Genomic DNA, 17,793 nt, shown 5'->3' with positions numbered 1-17,793 from the left:
CCCATTGTTCCCCATGGATAGGTCCTAGGGACACCAAAGTGGGTTAGGTGTTAGGCATGACCCTACCTACCTACCACCCAACCCACAAAACAATCGGGCAATCAGGCAATTTTAATAAATTTTTGAATTATCTCAGTTAGTAGGTCAATGCCCTAACACCAAACCCACTTAGGTAGGTTGGATCATGCCCTAACACCCAATCCACTTCAGTGTACCTGGAACCACCCATGGGGAACAATGGGGTGATTTGAGTTCCCCATTGTTCCCTATGGGCGATTTGCAAATTTCTGATTTGATTCATTGGAATTGAATCAGAATTCATCATCTATGGCCTGGCACTTTCAATGAATTGATTTGATTTTTTGTGATGAGATTCGAGGTCAAAATAAATTGCAAAAAATGATTCGTGCACACCCCTAGTGGAGATATTGCGTGCTCAACTTGCTTATGTTCTCATTGCCTCTGAGCCTGCAGCAGGCTCACCACAGTGCACAATACATAAGGGTGCATTCGGCCAGTGGCACTACCATTCCAATATGTAACACAGTGCACATCATGTAGGCCAGTATAAATAAGATGAGGAATTCTTTCAACATTCTAAAATTATGAGCAATGAAAATTTATTTATTTATTTATTTATTACATTTGTACACCACCCCAAACTTTCATCTCTGGGTGGTTAACAATAGTATAAAACAAGTTAAAATATATACAAAAACTTAAAACAATTTAACAATTTAAAATCAACCACGAATTTAAAGCTTAAAATTTTAAAGAACAGAAAAAGCTTGGGTGAAGAGGTGGGTTTTCAAATGCTTTCCAAAAATGGTCAGAGATGGAATGACAATAGATTTGTCATTCTACTGACCATAAAATAAAAACTATGTGATGTCTAAGCATTTCCAGACATCAGCTAGTTGAAAAGTGACGCCTATCTAAATCTGGTGCAGATCTGATGTAAAATGAGATGCAGCAGTTTAAAAATTAATAACAAATCCTCAATTGGCAGTGGTTGGAATAGTGTATTGTAAAGCACACAGATACATCTCCTGTTGCCTAGAATGTGCTAAATGATGGAGCTACACACTTCCTTGGAATATAGGCCTTACTGAGCCAAAGGGATTTATTTCCCATTAGATTAAACATGCATATGATTGGGCTGTTAACTGATTTCTTTGCACCTAAGATTTATGCAATGTTTATTAGCATATTAGCATGCAAAGTCCCACTGAGTTCAACTGGTAGCAGTTCCTAGTAAGTGTGTTGAGAATACCACAGATCTGCAGTTGGGGAGCTAGATTCCCCCCCCCATTTTCCTCTCCCCACATCAAAAGTTTTGGTCCTTTCCCCCCCCCCCCCGCCCCCCCGCCCCCACTTATAGACTAGCTATGAGCCTGGAACTGCAGCCTTATCATGATTCTTCAAGGCTCCTCCAGCGTAACATTATTTGCCCTCCTATGTTTTCTGTTTTATATCCATTCAAATCTGGATGACAGAGTTTATTGTTAAATTGGTAAATTTATATACCTCCTTCCATTAAAACAATCTCAGAGTTGAATCTGTTATACTGGAGGAGCTGGGTGTTAGACTAAATGACATTCAGATGTTTTTCAGTCTTACAATTAGTTTTGATTTTCTTAGTTCGATATTGAATGTTGACACTGTATTGTCTTGTTTGTTCTTTTAAAAGTATACAGCCACTCCCCTCAGCCAAAATAGTTTAGCCCAGTTGTCAATTCTCATCAGATTCTCAGCAGGAGGCTTCCTTGCCTAAATTGATTTTCTTCTGGCTATTTCTATTGTAGACTCTGTGTGTGTGTGTGTGTGTGTGTGTGTAGATCTGTCTGTGGAGGACGGATCAAAAATTTCCCCATCTATTTTACATCATGAAAAATTTCCCTTGGCAACTTCATTGTGAAAAGACTTTTAATTAAAATATACCATAGCTGAGGCCTTTTGGGTTTGTTTTGTTTTGTTTTGTTTTTGTATTCCTCTTTAAGTTAAACAGAAGAAAAATAGCTCAGTCTTGCACATAGATTTAGTGTGGGAGAAGAGATGATTCAATGAATAAAGCAATAAAATGGGGTTACAAGTCAATTATGATGTCATATATAGCTTCTGGCTGGGATGTGTAGTTTATGTTTCAGTTAATAATCTTATTGGGTGGCATTATGGTATGATGTAGAACAGTACAGGGATTAGATTGCTTTTTGGGATTACACTACAGTAATGGTGCAGAACACTATGTTGATCCAATTGTAACCTGAAGTGTTTGAGAGCGCTGATACAGAACACCATCATTTGTTTATAATAAAGTCTCTCCCAAGGCTCTTGTTGAAGGCACAACCATGACATTGCAAATGTAATGGAGCAGTTCCAACAAAAGGCATCTTGGTTCCTTGATTGTCTGCATCCAAGCTAATGGGCAAAAAATGAACATGGATATAAATGAGAATGGCATACTGAAAAGGAATGAAGCAATGATGGGTGTCAAAAGCAGCACCATAAATGAACAAATGGGATGCATAGAATGGACTTGCCCAAAGTGGCATGTTAGCAGATTGCTACATTTCTATAGCTTTATTATCAGTCACAGGACCCTATGGAAGGCCAGATGGCTACCTCTGCTGGTTCTCGACCTGAGTTTCAAGGAGGATTTTTACTGCACTAACACATGGCTGAAGAGATCTTGGCCCTTCTGTCTTCCTTCTGCAGTGCTGGGCTCCTAAGAAATATATTTATTGTGGGGTTTGTTGTGGGTGTGCTGGACAGAAGCACTGAGAATAGGAAAGACTGTCAAGCTAGAAACACTTGAATATGCATAATGGCTGACATACAGTGCAACATTACTCATGCAGTAGAATGTAATGTTTGTGCAGTTGTGCAAAAATTGTGCAGAGCTGCACATTAGTTCAGCCATTATATATATTGGCTGTGTGCATTGTCAGTGCTTTTGTGCAACTCTGCCACAGTTACGTTCCACCTCCTCCATGAGCATAACATTGTGCAGTATGTCAGCCATTCTCTCTTGATATCTCATATAATGTTATGTAGCTGCCAAAAAAAATTCCGACAGGGAGCTCAGAAGAAGTCAACATATACTGCATGCAGAAGATCCCATTCCCTAGCATTTCTAGGTGGGGCTGGGAAAATCTGCTGTTCCTAGAGAAATCCTGAAACCCTTGGAGAGTTGCTGCCAGGAAATCCTGATCTGAATTGATATGGTAGCTTCCTACGTTCTCAAGTAAAATAAATGGGAAGTAGTGCTGCAGTTTTTAGGCCTAGAACTCAGCAGCTCTGAGCAGCTGGCCAATGAGCATGCAGGAAAAGAAATGTAAGACTTAGCAGGGTTGGAACCAAAATCAGATGGAGTACTACAAGATGGTCAGAGGGCAGTCAGATGAAAGAGAGAGGCTGAGTTGAGTAGCCCATCTGGAGGGGAGCTAGAACTATGATGAATATTGGGAGTAGGCACAGGAACCTGGTAGCCATAACTGAGGCAGGAGTTTAATTGTTGCCTTTTTCCAGACAAAAATCTGGGCCTGAATGGATTCCTCTTTACAAGCATAGCCCGGTGAACTGAGTTGAACCAGTCCGTAATGGACTGGGCCCAGTTGGTTTGAACTTGCTCCAGCTGCCTTTTTTTGAGGCTGGTTCGGTTCAAGTTCAAACTGGTCACACCAGGCTAGTTCAAATTGAACCCAGTTTGATTTGAACCGGTTCTGCACACCCCTACCAAGGATAGACAAATGGATCACCAGACTTATCGATTTTGATTTCCTGGTGGAGTATCTTACAGGTCTTTAAGTGAAAAATGACAAACTTGTTTTGAATATCTAGGGGTGCAGAAGACAAGAAAGACTGTGCATGCTGACAGGATGAAAGGATGAGAGAACACATCTAAAGAACACCTGAAGATCCAAGCCCAGACAGGTTGGGGTTGTTTGTTGTCATAACTAGAAGTTTTGATGGATGTGAGGACTGACCCCAAGAACAGTCAAGAAACAAGAAGAGTATAAACCAGAAGACTCCAGACCCAACACTCAGAGGGCAGGTACAGAAGATGCATCTTCTCCCTCTACAATGCTGCAGCATCCCTGCACCCCACCATCTTCTCATCAAACCCTAGAATCTTTAATCTCCAGGAGAGACCTCATACTGGCCATTTAAGGTCTCGCTGCACCTTTGGTAATGAACTTTTCCTGCTTCTCCCTCCCCTCCCCACTTTTCCCTATTCCCTTCCCCTGCTTGGTAAACTGATTGTATTAGGCAAATTAGCTTTGCTTGCCCGGACCTTATAACTATTGTACCTATTATTATTATTATTATTATTATTATTATTATTATTATTATTATTATTATTATTTCTTGTTTACACAGTCAGACAGGTGTTATTGACTGGTTTGTTTTATCCAGACATCGAGTCCTTTTATTATTATTATTATTATTATTATTATTATTATTATTATTATTATTATTATTTCTTGTTTACACAGTCAGTCAGGTGTTATTGACTGGTTTGTTTTATCCAGACATCGGGTCCTTCCCAAGGACCTGGGATGGCTGAATTTTATCATCAATATTGTTGGTTATTATAGATATCGTCGCAAAATATATGCTGTTCCCAGTAAAGCTGCTTTTTGTAATTGGCTGATGGTGATTTCTGTGGCCCCTATGGTGTTGAGGTGCTCTTCAGGTTGTTTTGGAATTGCACCTAGGGTGCCAATTACCACTGGGATTATTTTGGTCTTTTTCTGCCACAGCCTTTCAATTTCAATTTGTAGATCTTTGTATTTGGTGATTTTTTTCCATTTCTTTTTCTTCTATTCTGCTATCCCCTGGTATTGCTATGTCGATTATTTTAACTTGTTTTTCTTTCTTCTCAACTACAGTTATATCTGGTGTATTGTATGGCAGATGTTTGTCTGTTTGTAGTCGGAAGTCCCATAATATTTTTGCATCTTCATTTTCTACAACCTTTTCAATTTTTTGGTCCCACCAATCTTTGGCTACAGGCAGCTTGTATTTTTTGCAGATGTTCCAGTGTATCATCCCTGCTACCTTGTCATGCCTTTGTTTGTAGTCAGTCTGTGTAATCTTTTTACAACAGCTGATTAGGTGGTCCACTGTTTCATCTGCTTCTTTACAAAGGCGGCACTTGCTGTTTGTTGTTGACTTTTCTACTTTTGCTCTCATTGCATTTGTTCTTAGTGCCTGTTCTTGTGCAGCCAGTATTAAACCCTCTGTTTCTTTCTTCAAGTTGCCATTCTTAAGCCATTGCCAGGTCTTGGTGATGTTTGATTTTCCACTTATATTGTGCAAATATTGACCATGCAGTGGCTTATTTTTCCATTTTTCTGCTCGATTCTTGACCTGTTCTTTCTTGTAGGCCTACTTTGTTTCATTGGTGTTGAATAGTTTCTCGTTCTTGACCATTTGAAGTGCATCTTCTTCACTGTCCTTGATATATTCTTCAAGGCCTCTTTTCTCCTTCTCTACTGTCTGATGGACTTGCAGCATTCCTCTTCCACCTGAGCTGCGTGGGAGGTATAGCCTATCTACATCACTGCAGGGGTGCAGAGCATGATTGATGGTCATGATTTTCCTGGTCTTACGATCCAGCATCTCTAGCTCTGCCTGGGTCCAGTCTATTATCCCTGCAGTGTATCTGATAACAGGTATAGCCCAGGTGTTTATGGCTTGTATGGTGTTCCCGCCATTGAGTTTGGACTTGAGGATTTTTCTAACTCTCCTGATGTATTCACTTCCAATTTTTCTTTTCACTTCAGTGTGTACAATGTTATCAGCCTGGAGAATGGCCAAGTATTTGTTATGTTCTTTCTCTTCCAGGTTCTTGATGTTGCTTCCAAACTCAATAATAATAATAATGTCCAAATTCAATAATAATAATAATAAAGATAAAAGAGGGAAGGGAGTCTGATCTCCAGAGAGGAACTGTAGAGGAATTTGATTTTGCCACAAGTTTTGACCTCACAGATGAGGCTGATGAAAGTGATTGCCAATCCTCTGTGCCAGAAAACAAATCACTAACAGCTCTTGTGCCAGAGAACCCAAGGCTTAGGAGAAGTGTGTGACAGGAGATCACCTAAAAGACTTCAAGACTTTGTCACTGAATTATATATTAATTTAGTTCTGGGTTGTTATAAAGGGGAGGGATGTGTTGTATTCTGTCTAGTAATATTTTATGTTGTGTTGTTGAGAAGTTGGTCCCAGTGAGAATCCTGTAGAGAGTGTGGGGGTCTGAGTCAGAAAGGAAAAGGGAAGGGAAGGAAAAGAAGAAAATTGAGTTGTTTCTAAATAAACCTGTAGTTAAATCTTCATAAGATTTCTTTATGTTTGTGAGGGAAGCAGCTATAAAACACTGACCTTGAACCATGACCATGAACTTGGTCAGGTTAGGAGGAATCCTTCTTGGAAGGGCTGTCACAGCAGAATCTGAGAAAACATTTCTTCTTTCTTCTTTCTTCTTTCTTCTTCTTCCATTATTTTGTAGCCTCAAGTGGCTCACCACAAGGTACACCAGTGCAGAGGCTTAGAGGCTTCTGGCTTGTGTCTTGAGCAGTGCAAGCTTGTTGATGTTCACCGCTTGAGGTGGACTGCAACAAACAAATATTGCAGTCTCTCACTGGCCCCACTCCTGGGCTGATGCTGCCCAGCTTTTTGCTGGCCGCACCCCACCTCCTCCAGGTGCCACTCACCAGCATCAGTTGCTGGGTGCTTGCATGGCATGAGGCATTGTGCAGCATGCCTCTGGCATTGCCGGCTGGTTTCTCCTCTGTTGTACTAACACCAGCTCTCTCTCCCAGAGGCACTCTTACCCCCAGACCTTGGGGACCCAGTCCATGGCCTCCAAGGCCCAGGCGGGCCTCCAAAATGCCAGGGGCCCCTCCTGCCACCACCGCACCCTGCCACTACCCTGTAGCGCCAAACTGCAGTGCTACAAGCATTCTAACTGCACCATGTGCGTGGCATGGGATGTGGGGTATGTGGGGGTGAGCCGAGTAGACCTCCCCCACCCCGTGGCATCAGCGGCATCAGTGGGCAGAGCAGGAGTGGCCACTGGGCTCAACCGTTCGGCCCAGCAGCCCTTGAGAACTGTGAGCTCTGCCTGCTCACTGAGCAGGTGCTGTAGTGCCATGTTTTGTTTTGTTTTTAAAAATGCAGGTTTAACTCATTTAAATTTTTTAAATTTTTAATCTTAACTCATGTTAGGGGGAGGGCACCGAAGCCCTTCATGTCCGGGCCCCAAAATTACCAAGTTGCGCCCCTGCTCTCTCCCCCTCTCTCCCTCCTTTCTCTCTTTCTCTCTCCTATCTTTTCTCTCTAACACCAAACCTCTCTGAGAACAAAGCAGACCATTTGGATGCTTGAAGGGGATATACTGCAAGAAGGAGAACATGAGCTGGTGTTGGCTTCTCCTCTTCACTGCTTTGTTGCTAAGCTAGCAAAGAGAAGCCGGCACCAGGACTTTCTCTCTGTCTCTTTCTCCCGCTGTCTCTCCTTTCCAAGCCCCCAATTTGTCTGCTTTGCCTTTGGACAAGTGTGGTACTGGTGGAGTTAGTTCAGCAGAGGAGAGGACAGCTGGTCCTGCTGGAGGCACACTCCGCACTGCCTCGTGTCATGTCATGTCAACCTGCAGCAGCAGCAGTGCACCCCAGGAGCCGAGGCCTGTGTGAGGGGGTAGATTAGTAAGCAGTGCCTGGGCCAGAGGAAGTGGTGGGAGTGGGACCAGTGAGTGGGTGTGTACTATCAAGGGGAAAGGGCAGCAGAGTTGAGGTGGGGCAGTGGCAGCAGGCAGGTGAGGTGCTTGTGGTGATGCTTGAGGTGACCAGGGCAGGAGGTGCCTCTACATGTGGCCCTATAGTGCACTCACTACCTGAGGCTGTTGCCTCACCTGGCCTCAGGTTTAGGGTTAGCGCTACCAACCTCTTAGGCAGGGCTGCACAACTTTGGCCCTCCTGCAGATGTTGGACTACAATTCCTGTCATCCCTGACTATTGGCCACTGTCGCTGGGTATTATGGGAATTGTAGTATGAAAACAACTGGAAGGCCAAAGTTGTGCAGCCCTGTTCTTAGGTCTGGTCTTAGCTCACATGATGCACAGGTACTTGGATCTGTCAGGTTAGATCTCAGAAGCACTGAGAGACATAGCACATAAGGTGCATAATGTGGCACCTTTTATTAAATTGTTGGTGAAAGAGAATGTTAGATTTTATGAAATTCTGGAGATACTTCTTGTATTCTTATGTGAAGGAACAATGAAGACATTCTAACAACTAGTGCAATTAGGAGATAAATATCTCCTAATATTATACAAGCGGTGTATAAAATATTCATTATATTTGTATAATATCTTACAAAATTCATGGTGAGCTGCGGCCAAAGAAGTGTCAGAATAGCAAGGTATGCAACCACTGAATACTGGGGCTGGTCTAAGAAATTCCTTTGCGGTGTTCAACTTCTTGATGGAGAAAGCCATGCACAGACCTGCACAGAAACCTATGCATATAAGAGAACACAGAAAGCTCTGGATTAAGTTGTAAGACTAGCAAAGCCCATGGTCTTCTAAAAGAAAGCATGATTGTCCTAATTATCATATACTCTGCTTCCCAGGCTGTGCCAAGGCTAGCTACTGGCCTGCTTTGTGTTTGTGTGGGGGGAAAGCACTTTTCAACACACAATTCTCTCATGTTTCCTCCTAAGTTTAGTAGAAAAATAGTTATTACATTATTGAACACCTGCTTTGTGATAAATACAACGGCCACCAAGAAGGCAGGAAAGGAAGGAGGAGCAGAAATTAATTTAAAAATAAAACCTGTGCTGAAAGATTGTAAAGATAAAATGTAGACATTAATTACAGAAAAGCAATACTGTACAATTGCTAATAGGGAAATATTTTTGGGAGGAGCTTCTAAGATAAGACAATTGTTTTAGTTCTACAGAGAAGGTGAGGAAGAAATATGAGAATTTTTATGTGTATATATACATACACAAACACACCACTTGCACACATATCTTTTTGTGTCTTACCTGTGCTTAGCACTGTGACACAAGAAAGTATTGTGCATGAGTAGTGGCACAAAACAGAGGATCCATAGTGGGCTATCTGATCCAATCCCCATTCAAATGCAGGTTGGGTGGGGATGTAAAAAAACACCCATCCATATCCTGGAGAGTGAATGGAGGTTGCATTGGATTGTATCTGTAGTTAAATCCTCACCCATTCTATATAATCCTGGCAATTGCATAGCACAGTGAGTGAGTGAGTGAGTGAGTGAGTGTGTGTGTGTGCGTGCGTTTTTTGATTTGCAGTCATGTAATGAAATTGTCCAGGACTGCATAGTGAGCTTCATATCAAGAACTTGCCATGTGGATTAAACTCCATGCAGCAGCATTACAAATGGGCTCTAGGTTGCTATCTGCATCTACCTGTATGAATAAGCACAAGAATTATCAACACCCAAAAGAAATGGGAGCTTTGAAAGATCCATTTGTAACAAATTATTGTCGGAGTGAATCTTCAGTACTCAGTAAGGACTTAATGATGGCATTCACCAGTAATTGTCTTGAACTGGTTGAAACCAGTCTATGGGATGCATTCTGGCTGCCTATGTATCTTGTCACTAGAAAGTATATCCGTCCACATCCTCCCATATGAATCTGCCATGGCCAGGTACACAGCGAGGTCAGTGGTAGCCTGGGGATAAGAGCGGCTGCCACCAGTTTGGAGCCCCCTCTTGCTGTTGCATGTGTGCATGAGCACTTCATGCCCTCTTGCTGGACACACACCCCTCCCTGGTGTGATGCATCAATGAGATGCATCAGAACTTAGCACATTGACACTTTGCACCAGGGGACCTGCCCAGAAATGCTTAATTTGCTACCTGGACCTGAGTGCGTTCTTCCTTTTTCTCTGAGAAAACCAAAAAGCACCCAGGCAGTGAACAGGGTGCTCCGCTGGCTGGGAGAGAGCACATACATCATACATGCCCCATTGCTGGGCATGCCCACCCCCTGGCACAATGTACTGACACACTACTGACATGTCATGCCGGGGGCATGCCAAGCAACAGGACATGGATGCATTGCCCATAGAGCGCTTGAGCAAAGCGCTCACAGACTGAGAGAGGCCAATGAGCAATGAGCTCAGCAGTTGTTGGGTGCTGGTGTGTAAGAAGGCCTTCTGATGGCCCCCGGACACTGGCAACCCGGGGACATTCCTCGCCTTCCTGCCCCTGGCTCCATTGTCCCTACGCTTATGGCCAGGGCCTTCATTCTACATCTCAGAAACAACTTCTGCGTTTCTAAATGTGGTGGGTTTATAAACCTTTGTACATCTGTTCTTAATTAGATCTCATTCTTTATTGGAATTTTATTAATTTCTGTTGTTTTATCTATTTTATTGTTCTAGCAGTATTGTACTGGGGATACAGCAGGAGATACATATTTTAAAAAGTACATAAATGTAAAAATGTAGTTAATGCTTTATAAATAAGCAGCATGCCAGCAGTGTCCTGCTGCAGAAGACTCTGTGCATCAGTGCCTGCATGTCTGGAACTGGGCTCCCACGTGATATTTAGTGATAAGTCTTTCTAAGTTGCTTCCACACCACAAGCCTCAATAACATGTAATCTAATTAACACATTGTATACTGAATGTTCGCCCCATTTCTTTGTTCTGAACAGCAGTAGTCTTAGCTAGATACATTTCATCCCAGCGACGTGATAGCTATTTATTTATTTGGTTGGTTGAAATTACAGACCTCAAGAAAAAATCTATACAACTCAAAGCTTTCTTCCAGTCATTGTCTCACTTGCTCTGTTATTACACTTTAGTATGGAGAACTGAGATGAGGACAAGAATATGGGCTGCTTATGTTAGTCATTTAATTGTTAGGACCTTCCCTCAGAAAGATATTTTTGTGGATCTGGGGAAAGATGGGGTTTTTGCATTCCAGATCATACAGCTGGGTCACTAAACAGAGTGATAAAAATTGTACAGTGTACTTTGAGATTATAGATTGCAATCTGCTCCAGAAGGTATTTTAAGGAATTTGGACAATGGCCTTAGAGATAGAATGAAAATCTTCAGCCCCATAGTTCTTCAAAGCACAATCATATATATGCCTGCAGAGCTGAGCCAGAATTTAGTTCAATACGTGGCACATTTTGTTCACATTTCCTGGAAAACAAAGCAATTTTTAATAAATGATCTGATGTTGCAAAACTAGTAATTCTCTGATCTTTATTTTTCACATAGACAAGATCAGCTTAATATATGCTTTGCCCACTTACAAAGTCTAATAATTTGAATTACAACATTAGCTTGTTCTTCCACAGTGCCAGCTAAATTTATACAAGAACAAGATGGGTCTTGGCTTTGAAAGTCATAAGGAGAACTTTTAAATACTACATATACTAGAATATTGATCTTACTGATACTCAGCGTGCACATCAGTTTCATTATCAGAAACACTTTGACTCTTGGTTATGTTCATAGGGAGTGTTGTCCAGCATCAATAATGTAGTATGCGTTATCCTTCATATATTCCTAAAGCAGGATGTACGCTCTACAGTTATATACAACAGTTGGTTCGAGCACAGACGTTGCAGTGTCATGCTTTCATTCAAAACCACGATGCCACTTTTTTCCCTATTACAATCGCATGGCATCTAATATGCAATATATTGTTTTGCAAATGCAAATAATTGTTGCAGACTGGCCTTCATGATGTAATGAAATGGCATATATTGCACACTTTCCCCCCTTAAAAAAATAAAGGTTTATCATAAATATACGGACCAATATATGACATTGAAGAAGAGGAAGCAAAATGGAAATAGTGCCCTTGCATAAAGATCGATCCGTTTTGCAGCTGATGGGATGACAGGCTTTGGAGGAGGAGGCTTCTTGTTGTTCTTAGCCTGAGATTTCCCAAGTCCATTGTTAACTTCAATGGGCTTTCCATAACAGTCATAATTTGACAGTTCAAAATCTCTTGGCAAGCTTCCAACAATGCTGAAGTCATTGGATCTCAGGTCCGATTTCGAAGTGCAAACTTTTTTACATCGGGTCTCCCCAACCTACAAAACAGAGTTTCAGAAGTTACAGGTTACTCGGGTGTTTCAGAACCAGCATAAGACATTCTTGGATAACATGCAAACCAATTATATGGCCAATTGCTCATACAGATTCACTGCCATTATCTTTGCAGAGAGTGTTGTTTAACCAAGCTACTTAAGGATAATTAGACATTCATATAATGGTGATGCTAGCCTAAAGCAAATTGGACTGCATAATCAGACTCTACCATAGCTAGGTAGTACACAACCCTTCTAGGGGAGATCCTATGACTGGTAGAAGAGAGAGACTATAAGAATTTGGTTGTGATCTGAGAGCAGTTGTGACAGCACAGACTATCCAGAAGCAGAGAAAGTTATTTGGCTTGTTCACACAAGCATTTGAATACAGGTTTAATGTGGATTGTCAACACTGACGTGATTGTGTGAACCTATGCCAAGGTGGCCCAAGATTCCCACCTTGGCATGAGTTCACACAATCATGTTAATGTTGGTAACCCACATTAAACCTAGATTTGAATGATAGTGAGAACTGGGGCATTGTGTTTCAAGGGAAGCTGAAGTCTTAAGACATTTGGGAATGGGACAAGATGGAATGATGAAAGACAGCTGGTCAGTGAGAGGAGGAGGAAGAGCATGCAAACCCTTCACTCGGGAGCTAAAGCTGAAGACAGTAAATTACCAACAAGAACATATTTAAAAATTAACACCATTCTAACTGCTAATTTGAAACATACTAGGGTCATAATACAACACACGGGGCATAGCCACCATTGTGCAAATGGGTTCAAAGAACCCGGGCTGCCAATGGTTGGTAGGGGCCACTGAAGTCCTGGGAGGGCGTGGCTTGGGCTCTGGAAGAGCCCCGACTGAACCCCCCCCCACACACACACCCGGGCTACTAAGAGCTTGCCCATCCTTTTCAGGCAGCGTTTGCTGCCTGAAAGCATCGATTCCCCTTTCTCTCCCTCCAGAGAAATAGCCTTATGCTGTTACATCTGTTTTTACCCTAAATCCACTCCTTTCTTGGTGCTTTACAGGTTTACTTGAAAGTAAATTCCAGTGTATTTAATGATACTTACAACAGTGTGGATAGGACCAAAGCCTATATTCTAGCCAATATTCTGCAGTGGGGTCAACTGTTGCTCTGCTTTGTTAATTATGTGCAGATAAAGATATGTGAAACTACCACATCTGCCTGACTCAATATAAATTTCCATCATGAACTTCATCCAAATGCAGCATGCTTATTTGTCCTGAACCATCATTATGGAGCAGACAGAGCTCTCAAAGAATAACAGTAATTATAATATGTAGGCTCATAAAGTCCAAAACTGCATTCTCAGTCTTCCTGAGTGCAAATTATATTTAACAATCTGAAGATTTGGTGGGAGGAGTCCAAACTATACATTTTATGGTTTTGTAGCAACATCATAAACTAGACTTCACAGGTAAAAAAAGGAGGGAGGGATAATGAATGAGAATCAGGTGATTGGACAACAATGGCCCAAAACTAACATCTATGCTGATGAGTATCAGAAACAAGAGCTTGGAAATGCAGGGACATACCATCATTTGTCAAGGGGAGACAGTTGTCTCCTGGCCAGCTGCCTCAAAGGGCCCCCCAGAGGCCTGTCACACACATCTATCCACTGCAGCCATGGCCTCCTCAGTGCAGTGAGGACGCCGATGCTGTGGGGGGGGCTTTCCCTTGCCTTCAAGGCAAGAGCTGAGCACCTGTGCCTGCATGCCCTCTCTCTTCCGGTTGGGGTGAGTCAGCAGCCACCTGCCTGCCTCGTGTGCCTGTTACTGAGCATCAGAGAGGCATGTGGGAAGCTAGGCAGCCAGGAGGTCGGCCAGCCTGGTAGCATTGCAATTGGCAAAACAAACAAACAAACAAACTTGAAAGAAGGACCTGAGGGCTGAGGAGGAGAGAAGGAGGAGAGAAGCTGCAGAGCAAGCAGGGTAGGGACTGCTGCTGTGGCGGGCCAGTCTCTGGGTGGGGGCCTGGGGCGGAATATGAATAACCAGTATGTGAACTTGCACAGCTCAAGCCTTTGAAATCAGGCTTCCCTCTCCTCTTTCTTGCCGCCACCCCCCTGACCTGTAGCCGCAGGTGGGCATGAGGAGCCTTAATTGACACCCACCCCACCCCCAAATTCTCCTTGACAACCCAGTCCTGGCCGATCTATTTTCACAGTGCTTCTCCTTGGCTGAAAATAAATATCTTCTGGATCACGTTGCAGCATGGGTTCTCCATCTTGGGCCCCTAGATGTTGTTGGACTTCAACTCCCACAATCCCCAACCAAAGGCCATGGGGGCTGGGGATCATGGGAGCCGGCATCCAATAACATCTGGGGACCCAAGGTTGAGAATCCTTGTGTTACAGCCTCCCACTCAGGCAGCAGAAGAATGCATCAGCATTTGCATGCTAATTGTTTGTCAGTTACGGGACACAGGGGGCACGATCCTCCAGCAGGGAGCAGGCTGGCAGGCAAGTTCCTTGCCTTGCTGTCCCAAAGTGAAGGCAAGACAACTCTTCTGTTTGTTTTAAAATATTTAAATTTTATAACAATTACTTTCCAGCTCTTTCCAGCACAAAACATACTTTTTTGCTTTAAAAATCCATTCATTCATCTGCTCAGTGGTGTAGAATGCTGCATGCTTTCGTTATTGAGGAAACAGGAGCTTTTTTGGTTGGCAAGTGCTGGCATCCATTGTCCCATTTTGCATTTGTAAGGTGGGGGAATACCTTACAAACACAAAATGGGACAAAACATACTCTGCCTTGAGTGGAAATTCGAAGCAGAGCTGAAAGATTCCTGCAAAAAGGAGTCTTGCAGATTGAAAGCCCAATCCTGCACAGTGTGCGTGCACTCAGAAATAAATCATATTGAATGGAAATAGTTGTAACCAAGGAAGCTTCATATACTGTTATTAAAAGCAGAACCAGATTTACATTCAACTTTGTTAGCTGTTGTATTAGTTGTAACTGTAGTTGGGACAGTTAGCAGAGACCTGGGGCCAGGAGAAGGAGGGGAAGGCAGCAAGGGGCCCATTTTAAAACCTCGCCTCCAGACCCACTCCAGCCTTGGTACACCCCAGTGGAAATGTCTCAGGAATTGTTTGAAAAGGTATTTAAGAAAAATGCAAAATTTTCCTCTAGGATTGACTGTCTACAAAGGAATTATCACTGCCTGCAGATAGCTATTCATCATATGCCAAAGCCATTCTTCTTCTGGCACATGCTTGGTTCAGCCATCTGCATATTCATTGCCTATAAGGCAATGTAAAAAGGGTTTTTCAAAATATTATGGTGTTAACTACAGGATTAATGCCCACACTAGCCCTGTTCACACACTGAGGTCATTCACAAAATCAAAAACTATGTCCTACCCTAGTTTGGGAGCTGTGCGTGTGCCCAATTTTCGGTTGTGTGGGTACAAACAACTAGGTAAGAGGAGGGAGAAGTGATTGTGTGGAATCAAGGTAGGAGGAAAAACAACTTCTATGGTAAGCCACTTAGAGGGTCTTGTAATCAATGAGTATACTCTCAGATATAATTACAATGGTCCCTCGACTTACGAACTACTCTACATCCGAAGTTTTCGACTTACGAATGACAAAAATGACCAGAAGTCGTTGCCGGTTTAGATGCGGCTTCCTCGACTTACGAATTTTTAGATGCGGTTTCCTCGACTTACGAATGTTTCCAGACCTCCGTGGGTGCGCTTTTCGACTTACGAAAATTTCGACCTACGAACGTGCGTTCGGAACGGATTAACTTCATAAGTCGAGGGACCACTGTATAATAATCCTCACATTACTTTTTCACATCTGCAGAAATGGTACCTGTGTCTTTTTAAAAAGTGGGGGAAATGGCCCTCACTCAAAGTTAGTGATCACATTAGTGCTATCACACTGGGGACAGATGCACAACCTCCCCAAAATACTACTTTTAGACTGAGAGGAAGAGGTAGCAAGAATTACACATGTTTTTAACCAGGGAGTTGCATTCTCTGCTTGTCACAGTAGCATGCTACTTGCAAATTCTCAAATCAAATTGAAGGATCACATCTGTCTCTCTGTTGCACTCAGAAACATGACCTATGTGTTTGCTCTACTGTGCATGCAAATAAACAATGCCAAAGAATTTGTTGCAGATGCTGTTGATCCCATAAAGGGTCACTAGAGGGTGCAAGATGGTAATTTGTTTCTGAGTAGAATCTAGCACAAGGGAATATACCTGCTATGTCTTGCTGTTCATAGAGCCACAGCTATAGATTTCCTATTATTATCCCCTGGAATTAAGCACTGGCAGCTTTCCATACTTACTTACACCTTTTCCAGATGAATAATCTAGTTTTACATGACTCTGCTAATGCTGTGCAATAACCACCACCGCCCACAACCCAGTTTCTTACTCTACTCTGTTAGGAGCAGTATGTGAAATAATTGGAATTGTTGGACAATAAATAGGAATGTGTTGTGAAGAAAAGGAACAGATTTTCTGAGATCCATAGTTTTAAATCACATTCAAATAGATATGATGATGACCTTTAAAAAGACCCATTCTGATCCTAAACGCTGCTCCTAAAATACCCAGCAGTGGTTTATATCACTATTTTGAAAGCAGCATTCTAGTACAAGTGCAGGTAGAAAGCCTTCTGGAATCCCAGCTACTTACATTATATCACTGGCACAACATTCTGTTTGCTCTTGAAAGACAGCACTTTCTGATGGTCCTGAAGATGCTCTCCATATTCACACCTTATGAGTGCCAGTCACCCTCACGCTTACAACTGCAAAAGAAAACAGCGGGGAGGAAGTCCCTCCCTGTGCTGTCACTCTCTCTCTCCAGCTGGCCCATTCAAACTTATGACCCTGAAGGGGGAGACACCACAAGTGCAATAGCCGCCATTTATGTGAGCTGCAACCCAGATCATCCAAGGCTACAGCTCACAGAAGCATCAGGTGCCCCCCTTCAGACAAAGAGGTTCATAAATGGGAACAGGCCAGGTGGATAGGGTGAATGACAGCACAGGGTGGGACTTCCAGTTTTTACAGTTGTAAACATGAGCGCAGCTGGCACTTATAATGTCTGAAGAGGGTTTTGGTCCAAGGGGCCATGTTAGCACATCTTACTCTCCACTCCTTTTTGCACATGCTGTCAGGCATGGGTGCCCAGTCTTGTGAACCCCTGCTGTAGAGGGCTTTCAGAAAACACTGGAGCAGTCATCTTGCATCTTGTTGTTCCAAAATCCTCCTCTGCAGCATAACCATCAAATAAATGTACTTATCTCAAACTCCAGAGCTAGCCCCTATATTTCAACTATGAGATGCCTGAAAACTGAGCAACCTTGTAGACGACAGATCAAGGACTCTTACCTGTAAAGTGCTGATATGCACAGGGGTGCCTGTGCCGTTCACAGTATTCTTCTTAGCTGCATTTCCACCTTTCCCTTCTGCTTGCTCGGCCTTAGCAATCTTTGCCTTTTCAGCTTCAATCCTCCTTGGATTGTTCAGCATGACTTGAACCACGGCATACTCAACCAGTGAAGCAAACCCAAAGAGAAGGCACGCAATCAGCCAGACATCTAAGGCCTTCACATAAGACACTTTGGGGAGTTCAGTAGCAAGAGTAGTACATTCAGATGCCAAACTGAGCACTGAAAATATACCTAAGGGAG

The 17,793-nt window shown here is 42.8% G+C and overlaps 1 protein-coding gene across 6 annotated transcripts in view; it reads right to left on the bottom strand.

The window, feature by feature from the left end:
- Nucleotides 1-11,252: 11,252 nt before the first annotated feature.
- Nucleotides 11,253-17,793, bottom strand: part of GLRB (glycine receptor beta) — a 74,706-nt gene continuing 68,165 nt past the window's right edge. For all 6 annotated transcript variants that reach the window (XM_053253560.1, XM_053253559.1, XM_053253563.1 and 3 more), the window contains 2 exons: nt 17,492-17,784; nt 11,253-12,105 (listed from right to left, as the gene is read on the bottom strand). In XM_053253560.1, the coding sequence (XP_053109535.1) occupies nt 11,809-12,105; nt 17,492-17,784 (590 nt within the window). In that variant the 3' untranslated portion in view covers nt 11,253-11,808. The remainder of the gene's footprint in view (nt 12,106-17,491; nt 17,785-17,793) is intronic.

Source organism: Hemicordylus capensis, chromosome 5 (genome assembly GCF_027244095.1).
Source record: "Hemicordylus capensis ecotype Gifberg chromosome 5, rHemCap1.1.pri, whole genome shotgun sequence".
In the NCBI taxonomy this organism is placed as follows: domain Eukaryota; kingdom Metazoa; phylum Chordata; class Lepidosauria; order Squamata; family Cordylidae; genus Hemicordylus; species Hemicordylus capensis.
The sequence above is the reverse complement of the archived record's forward strand: the minus strand, read 5'-3'. Positions and strand labels throughout refer to the sequence as shown.